This window comes from Geospiza fortis, unplaced genomic scaffold (assembly GCF_000277835.1).
Source record: "Geospiza fortis unplaced genomic scaffold, GeoFor_1.0 scaffold394, whole genome shotgun sequence".
Lineage (NCBI taxonomy): Eukaryota > Metazoa > Chordata > Aves > Passeriformes > Thraupidae > Geospiza > Geospiza fortis.
This window is the reverse complement of record NW_005054509.1, coordinates 559,996-569,604: the sequence shown is the minus strand read 5'-3', so window position 1 is coordinate 569,604 and position 9,609 is coordinate 559,996. Positions and strand designations below refer to the sequence as shown.

Here is a 9,609-nt window from a genome sequence, read left to right as displayed (position 1 = left end):
TGGCCGTGGCCATCCCCTTCTTCGTACGCTTCCCTGGAAGGACAGCAGGGATGGGGTGAGCATCCACACCCACCCCACAGGCACAGACCCTCCCGCTGCCTCCTGCCTCCGCGGCCCTGCCACCAGCCCTGCCCCGCACCTTCAAGGACACCCACCAGCCCCCCTCAGGAATGGCGCTGCTGGCCACAGGACAGGGCTTGGCTGGGAGCACAGCCCCTGGAGAGCCAGCCCTGCTGAGCCAGGGCACAGTGCACACCCATTCGCAGGACACATCCACGCCTGCTCGGGGGAGGCACAGCTCTGCCGGGCACCCTCCTGTCCCTGCAGTGCCAGCCCTGCTGCTCTGCACCCTCACCTGCCCTGGCTCACTGCTCATGGTCACCTGTTTGCCCACAGGGTGACAGACACAAACCCAGCCCCACCAGTGCCATTCTGCTCCTCAGGGAGAGACTGCACACACACACAGACACACAGACACACAGACACACAGACACACGCCCTACAGCTCTTTGCATCTCCAGGCTCCTGGGTATCTCTCTGCCTTGAACCTGTTTCCCACCATTTCACCACAAAAGCACAATTCCAGGCAAATACATTCTTTCCACTCCAGCCCTGCGGAGAGCCACAGGTACCACCAGCTCCTGGTAGGACCCCAGCCCCTACCACAGGCTACACACATCCTGCCCTATGGCCATCCAAGCTACCAGGGTATTGTGCACCACCGCTAATCTGCTCCACTCGAATACATGGAATTCAGGAAACATCTGCCACATCGCCTCACTTGTCACTGGGGCCTTTCCCAGTGGGACCACACACAATTTTCATGCTACACAGTGCCTGTGCCACACACCTGCCTCAGTTACACTTCCTGAGCCAAGTTCAAATGGAGAGCAGGAGGTCCCAGCCTAGACTCTGTGAGAGCCTCAGCTTTCTCACGCTTTCCCTATGACAGACAGCAAGAAACCTCTTCCTCTCTCCTGCCTTTCGTTGTAGTTGTGTTACTCCCAAGGTCTGATATTCCTCTGCTTCCTTGCGGCAACCCTCCAGAGAGATCTGCAGTGTGCCCTGCTCTACATGTCCTGCAAGCACTGTCCTCAGCTACAGTCAGCACAGAGCTGGTGTACAGCCACCACCAACACCACAGTGCCTGCCCCAGCCCTGGGCAGAACAGCCTTCGTGGATGCATCCTCCCCTGGCCATGGCTCCCCTGGCCAGGCTGTCTGGGATGTGACCCTGCAGGTGCTCCTGAGCTGGGGCCAGGTTGGGCAGTGCTCCTGCAGGGACACCTCACACCTGCAGCCAAGAGCCCAGCACAGAAACACCTGCCTGGCCTCGCAGTGCCAGGACAGTCAAGGCCACGAGTCCTATCCCTGACCAGATCTGACTTGGAGTCCTATCCCTGACCAGATCTGACTTGGATCCACACACCTGCACCTGTGCATGCCCATACTACACACTGCAGTGGAGGCCCTGCGGAAGGCTCGGCTTCCATGGCCCTTCACCCTTCCCCACTCCTGCACCACACCCCAGGCGTTTCCTGGTACCTTTGGCGGAGGCATTGTTCTGCGAGGATGATGAGGGTCTCCTCTGTGTGAGGAAAACACCGGGTGCCATCGGCTGCGATCCCCTGTTAGGCTGGGCGACCCCAAAGGTGCTGGCCCCTGCGGTGTACTCGTGATCTGTGAGGCTGCTGGCCTGTGACTCCAGCTTCGGCTCGGGGGAGCTGCCTTCCTGAGCCGCTTTGCTTGCGTTGGGGGCTGACAGCTTCTTTTTGGTATTTTTTTTCTTCTTGCCTTTTTGTTCCTCCTTTAAAATGACAAAGATGAAGCTCAGATTAATCCCCAGAAGACCTTTAGCTAGGGCAAGGGCCAGCGGTGTTGCTTAGGGTCCTGATACAACGACACGCCAGGAGTTGGCCATGGACAAGCGCTCGGGGGCTGCTCCACACGTCTGGCTCACAGCTGCACACACACGTTTGCCTCTCGTGCCTCTACATCCTCGCTCTGTGCGGGGCCTCCTCGTCCTTACACTGCGGCGAGCAGGAGCAGCGAGGCTGCACCGACACTGCCCTGGCACAGCAGCGTGGTCAGCATGGGCAAAGCTTTCCATCTTCCATAAAAACTGGCACCTCCTATCTTCGAGGATCTTCACACCCTTGCACAACAGCATGAAGGATATTAAACATCCCACTGATTCAGCCTCTGCTTCCTGCTAGGACACACATATCATCTCCTGACCTGTAACTGCACCTGGACATGCACACTGGGATGGCAGAGGTCTGCTACTGTCCTGTGTTCCTTGTCTACTTTCAGTTCCTTCTTCTTGGAACCCTGCCACCATCCTTAAAGCTCTTCTACTCAATAGTCCACATCGCAGAAGCCCGAGGCCACCACAACCTGCAATCTCCGCCAGCTTGCTGAGGTGCCTCACCAACCTTGCTCCAGCAGACCTTGTCACCTTAGCATCTCGCCACGTCACCTTTACAGGGCTTCTCTGACCCCTTCAGAGACCAGACACTTACCAAACATCCAAACTGCTCCAGTTCCTTTCCTAAACTCACCCTTTGCTCACAGTTCACCAATCCTTTGGAAGCAAACCCTGACACTTCCCAGCAGCCAATCTGAACACACAGGCAATCACACCAGTCAGGCTCTCAAGCACACATCAAATACACTCCTTTGAGGCAGCCTTCTCCTGTTCTACCCCAGTAGCCATTCTCACCCCCTCATCCTTCCCTGTGCTTTTCTCTGTCCCTTGCTACCCTGTGACATGCTCAGGTATGTTGTGACACCGCTGGGCTTGGATCCCGTTTATTTCCCTGAGACTGCAGAGCCTCGTGTCACCGGCAGGACCAAACAGCACGCAGGGCTGGCACAGCACTAGGCTTGGGCACAGCTCTGCCGCTGGGGACAGGGCTCTCCTTTCCTGACAGCTGCTACTCTCCAGGCAGCCTCTCACCTGCTGTGACAGCTTGGCGGCGGCGGCGGCGAGTCCCGTTTCGATGGAGGCGACTCTCGTGCCTTCCCGCACCGGTCTGTCCTGCCGGGGCACCGAGGGGCCAACTCGTGCTGCAGGGAGAGCAGAGGCAGGTGAGGGGCAGGAATGTGCCCGAGGGAGCAGCACAGCCACCACAGGGCAGCGGGCTCTACCCTCTCAGCCAGGAGAGATGGGGACAGCCTCTGCCCTTCCCTTCCCCAGGTATGAGTGAAGGCATGAGAGCCAACGGCCTCCGGGCACGGTGGCACGGGCAGAAGCTGCTGACAGAGATGTCACACAGCTAAGCAGCTTCACAGCCACCTGAAGCCAAAGCCACCCAGGTTTGTGCCCACATCATGGATTATGAGAGTTATCTCCAAAGCGACAATGCTCACCTGCAGCTGCAGGAGGACATGCAGGGCCACAAGCTGATGAGAGCACGCATGGGCTGCTTGTCACGCACAGCACACACAGAGGATGCCCTGCTCATGGGCCACAGGGGTCAAAGGGGTCTAGGGGCCCTCTTGCCTGTCACTGCCCCTGGTGAGCTCCAACAAACACAGGGCAGACCAAATCCTTCCAGATCATGAGCTTTGGCTGAACCGGGAGGAGACTATTCCTGCTCTCTCTCCTGGAGGAGACTACTCCTGACTATTGCCACAGTCAACGCCTGAAATCCACAGCAACCCAGCTGTCCAGGGCTTGATTCACTGTTACACCACTGCTAAGGTGGCAATCAAATGATCTATCACTAAGAGTGTGAGAAAAAATTAAACCAACCAAGGAATTACTTTCTCCTGCCAGCTGATTGCAGGAGGAAGGCTAAAACTGCTTGGCAGGAATCCCAGTGCCTGGATCACCTCCCACTGCCCTGGAAAGGGTTAAACTTCACATGATAAAGAAATCACTAATCGTGTGTTACAGTTTCCACACTCTTTGAAAAATTTAGAGATTTGCATGACTTCGCGTGGGCAGCGCAGACCACACCAACTTACCCGTGGGACTGTAAGGGGCATCATCTGAACTTTTCCTTTTCTTTGATCGGGACTTGAATACTGGATTATCTTCATCTGATTCGAGAGAAGGGTAAACTACAGTAGGAAACAAAGGCAAGAGTTTCAGTTGAGGAAACAGCTCTACCCTGCACGGAGGACCCTTGCTCTGTCCATGTGCAGTGGTCACAGGCATCACAGCTGGATGATCTCCACAAGTGTCATTGAGCACTTCTGTCACAGCTGTGACACTCAGGGGACCTTCCTGTGCTCTCATCCACACATTACTGTTGGGAGCTGCTGTCATTAAACTGTGACTGGCTCTCTATATTCCTCTATAATCACAGAATATCCTGAGCTGCAAGGGAGCCACAAGAATCATCGAGTCCAACTTGGTTGCCCAGTGAAGCTATGGCTGCTCCATCACTGCAAGTGTCCAAGGCCAGGCTGGACAGGGCTTGGAGCAACCTGATCTAGTGGGAGGTGTCCCTGCCCACGGCAGAGGGTAGAACTAGATGGCCTTTGAAGGTCCCTTTCCACCTGAACCACTCTATGATTCCACAATAATTATGGCAGAACTGATGTAACTGCTGTAAACTGTCTTTGTGTCCATTTCTGCTGCAGATGCTTGCCTTCTCTGCCAAAACTCAAAACAGCATTAGATCCCTTTTCCATGTACAAATTCAACTTCTCACTCCTCTCAGATGGAGGTTTAATTGCTACTGTGCTGACAAGGACATTTCTGTCACAAGTAGCAGTACTTGACCCACATTTCTGGGACAGTCCCCCATTTCTGGGTTGACTGCTGCAGTTTTGGGGCTCTCCATGTTTCCTGAGAGTTTCTCGTTGTGCCATGCCTCAAATCCAGCCTGCCTGGATGGCTGTGTGACCCTGGGCTCTGCAGCCAGTCTGCTGTCTCATGCGTTTGCTCCCTTTGGTGTGCAGGTCCCTGTTCCACGCGCAGCTGATCCCAGGGTGGCAGAGAGGGAGGAAGCGCCCAGGAGCAAAGGGACATTCACCAAGAGGCACAGGTGTGTCCCAGGCACAGCCTCACTCTGCTCCCCTTACTCACCATAATCTGAGTCCTTAAAACAGGCATCCAAGTGGTCCTGGTCCTCGTCGTAATCCTCGATGTCGATGCTGTTCTTTGTGCTTTTCTTCAGCAGCCGTTTCCCAGCGGTTTTGCTGCCACCACCACCAGTTTTCTTCAAGTTTTGTGTGGAGAAGGAGTTGTTCTTCGCCTGATTGCTGCCCCACGACGTCTGCAGGCAGGACTCTGAGGCCTGGAGGTTTGCCATAGAGAGCATGCCCTGGATGGCTTCCTGCGTGCTGGGGGAGGCAGGTGGCTGGCTGTGGGGCACAGGGAGAGATGCCAGAGCACTCAGTGATTCCAGAAACACCAACCCCTCACAGGCAGCTTGCTCCTGCCAGGCAGTTGTGCTAGGACAGACCCCCTGATTCCTCTGAGTAGCTGCACATACCACCAGGGCCAGTGGGAAATTGTATGGGACAGGAATAGCACAAAGAGCACCTCAGATGTGGGGGTGATGGCCCAGGAGCCAGGGAGATGTGGGCAGGTCCCTGGGGCTGTCAGCACTCTGGGCAGAGCTCAGGGAACTTCCCAAAGCCCGCAGCAGAATCCCTGACAGAGCAGTGTCTCTATACCAACTATCATCATCATCCTCCTCCTTCTCCTCCTCATCATTTTAAAATATCTATCTATCTATCTATCTATCTATCTATCTATCTATCTATCTATCTATCTATCTATCTATCTATCTATCTTTAATAATGTTTTTTTTCTGTACTACCAAATCCTCCTCCTCCTCATCATCATATTTTAATAGTATTATTTATAATCTACACTATCAGCTTCTGTAAAAGGAGAGCTTATGCATCAGCACTGGTGGGGGATGTCGTGGGGGGCTCTACTCAAAACTGCCTGGAAGATTTTGGTCCCAGTTCACATCATGGGCTGTCACCACTCCAGGAGCTGCTGGAAATTAATTCTGAGACTGGCAGAACACATCATCCAGTATTTACAGAAATTTGGAGTTTGGCAAGTAGTGAAATGCAAAAAAAGCCTTGTTGTGGCAATAATATTTGTTACACTTGTTATCCATTTGTTGTGCAATAGAAGCCACAAACATACAAGAAAATTAACAGCACCATGTCACTTTCTCCTACTTGAGCTTAATCTGGCCTCTGAATAGAGTAATGTACAAAACCATAAAGAAAGTTTCTGGGCACTAATGGCATTTAGTCATAATCCTGAAAATGAGTTAAGACTAATTCACAACTCAACCAACAGAAGAACATCAAAAAAGTTATTTAGGAAAGAGCCATTTAAATCCCTCCAATATCATGCCTTCTCCTCTGCCTTCTCCCTGGCAAAGAAATATTTTGCACCATCTACAAGGAATTATCATATTTTCTTCCAGCCTTTTTCCCTGAACTGTTTTTCTAAACACTGGACTCTCAAAACACTGCAAACAGACCATCAAATACTGACCACTAAATGGGCAAATCAGAGAGGAACTGCCTTAAGCAACACAAACTTCAACAAATAAAGGGTGGGATATGATCAAAAACAGTGGTTCTGAGACTCAAACACCAACCTGAAAAGGGGGAAATGTCTCAGAGCTGCAAACGGGGCAGAGTGTTTCTCATTAGGGCATGTGCTCTGGTGTGCTTCCATCAGGAGTATTTCAGCTTTCTAATCCAAAAAAAATTCAAGAAGACGCAGGAAGCAATTTTGAAGCTCTGGAAGAGCCATATCCCCTTTCTGTAGCTTCAGCAATGATTTTTTAAAAACCACATTTATGAAAGTAAACTATCAGTGAGTTACAATTATGGCTTAAAAAAGCATTTTAAAAGAGCATTGGAGCAGGAACAAAGTGCTTCTGCCCCTGCTGTATCCCCACAGCCATCTCCAAACACACAGGAGGTGGCACTGGGGGATAGCCCAGACCTGCCTTGTTGTCCTGTCCTGGGGCTGACAGCTGCTGTTGTGGGTGCACAGGGAGGAGGACACTCTAACAGACACACTGGCAGCACTTTGTGCCTTCATGGTGCCTGTGGCAGCCCTGGTGTGGCAGCAGCCCCAGGGCAGTGCCCGTCCCCTGTGCTGGCACTGCTGCCGCCCCACCTGCAATCCTGGGGCCACTTTTGGGCTCCTCATGACAAGAAGGACATTGAGGGGCTGGAGCATGTCCAGACAAAGGAGAAGACCTGGAGAAGGGGCTGGAGCACCAGCAGTGGCTGAGGGAGATGGGAAAGGGGCTCAGTCTGAGAAAAGGAGGCTCAGGGAGACTGTGGTAGCCAGGTTTGCCATTCTGTCCCTGGCATGTCCCAGAGCAGGTGGAGCAGGCAAACAGCTGTGCTGGGGACAGGAACAAGCCCTGACGGACTCAGGTTTTACCTCCTCAGTGAGCAGGGCACAGGAATGGTCCCAGCACCCTCCATCATGCAGGACATTGTGTAGGGAGCCAGTGCCTTGCTCTTCACCACCAACTCTACCACTGCCATCTCTCTCACCCTCTCTAGGCAGATCATCTCCTTCCTTCCAGCAGCAGTTACTGAGTCTCCTACTTGTATCCTCATATTTAGAAACTGAATTTATAATATTTCAAAGAGTATTACTGATTGAGCAGTGGCTGTGGAGAAGTCACTCCAACAATTTCAAGCACAAACCCAGTGTTACCTTCCACTTTTGAGTCAGACCTGGACACGAGTCATTTTTCTCCTTTCAAGATCAGGTGATGACCAGCCCTCCAAGCTTTTTGCATATTCCCTTTCAGTTCTTTCAGCCTGTTCCCACACTCACAGCAGCCTTTCTGCAGGAGCTCTGTCCTTCCCTCTCCCTGTCTTGCTGACACACACAGTTGAGCTGCAGCTCTCTAGAGCACTCCAGGTAATGCCATCAGGGCCTCTGGGGTAGCCAGCTGCTAGTGACAGCTCAGTATTTGACAGAATAAGGCTTGCCATGGTTCAGATAAGGCCACTATCACAAAAAGCCCTGGCCTGCTTCCCAGTGCCTGGGAATCCAGCCCTGGTCTGACAAGGATGCAGGCACTGGCTGCTTGTGTGGGAGGAGATCCCCCAGTGATACAGGGCTGCACACAGCACCCACAGTGTACACATACAGATCTATAAATACACATATTCCCTACCCTTCATCTGCCCTGCAAGCAGAGAAAGGTGGGAATTGTTCCTGAGAGTCAGACATGACCACGCTGGCCTCATGCTGTGACACAGTGTGTTTGCAGATCACGTTTCTTCCGCTTCATTTTCAAAAACACCACGCTATGGCCATTGGAAAAGCCAAGCCTAATTATGAAATGAAACACAGCAATTACATTTACTAGAGGCTTTTTCCAATCAAGATGCAGCACACACTGCCAAAAGCCAGTATTTATCCCAGAGCCAGCATTGATATGACACATTCCTACTGAACCACCCCACACAGAGCAGTAACTCAGCTGAGTCTGGGGTGGGACTTTGATTTCAGAAACCACAGAGCCTCCACACACCCTGGCTACAGCACCCAGGCTGAGGGGGGAAAGCAAAGGCCTGAGTTTAACCTCTGTTCTGGTTTAACCCCTTGCAGACAGCAAAACACGCCCTGAGCAAGGCAGACAATTGTCAAGAACCATTTTAAAGCATGCAGTGAGCTGTGTTATCCACAGAATGGCCAGCAGTGTACACAGGGCCACGGAAGATTTCTTTGAGTTCTTATAATAGTTGATAATTTTCCTTTTTTTATAGCAAACTTCCAGTATGGGAGTTTTATTAACCCGGCAACTTTATGACAGTGTCAGACACACCTAATTACTTTTTGATGTGTCTAATCACCTGCTAAAATGTAACTGTAACATCAACATAAACCCTCCTCCCATTATGGACCATAATGCAGAATGGAAAAGGAATTCACAGGGATGGTCAAGCAGACAAGTGTTAATGTGATTATTTCTTTCCGCTACTCATTGTTTGGATCACTGAAGGATCTGGAGCGGTACCTTACTGGCCATAGCCCAAAACATCCAGTGTCACTTTCCACGTTCCACATAAGACACCACTAAGCCCAGGCAGACATTTCCATTTCAGGTACAGAAGTGCCCACAAGAGAGTGTGCTTTTTTTCCCCAAGCCTTAATTTTTGGTGGGAAGAAGAATGATAACGAGGGAGGGAGAGAGGTTAGGGAGAGCAGATAGTTTCCTATATCCTTCTTTCAAACACCTGGCATTTGTGGCACCTTAGAGTTCCTTATGGGAGAAATGCCGGCCATTGAGATAACTTCAGTACAATCTCACAACATTAAAAACCTTAATTCCCACCCTCAAGCTGCAGTCACTGAACTCTCTCCTTCTTTCGAATTATTCATCTAATACAGCATTATTGCTAAAACTGATCTTCAGCATCTACAGATGCGAAATCCTCTGTTCAAATTATACCACCAAAATCTTTCCTCCCTCTCCCTCCAGATCACAGGATAAAGGAAAAGTTTGCTTACTGGAGAAAAAGCAGTTACCAAGCTGCAAAATTCATTCTGACTCACACACAACCACAAAAGGGCAATTTTGTTCACAGGTAAGAGGGAAAAGCATCCCCTGGTGCATACCTGTTGGTGTTATACTCTAAA

The 9,609-nt window shown here is 51.4% G+C and overlaps 1 protein-coding gene across 1 annotated transcript in view; it reads right to left on the bottom strand.

Moving 5' to 3' along the window:
* Positions 1-9,609, bottom strand: part of PHF2 (PHD finger protein 2) — a 34,460-nt gene that overhangs the window by 3,654 nt on the left and 21,197 nt on the right. Inside the window, 6 exon segments of the mRNA XM_031063514.1 lie at positions 5-33; positions 1,545-1,806; positions 2,959-3,068; positions 3,972-4,067; positions 5,041-5,318; positions 9,589-9,609. The exon segment at positions 9,589-9,609 is cut by the window's right edge and continues 15 nt beyond it. Coding sequence (XP_030919374.1) covers positions 5-33; positions 1,545-1,806; positions 2,959-3,068; positions 3,972-4,067; positions 5,041-5,318; positions 9,589-9,609 — 796 coding nt within the window.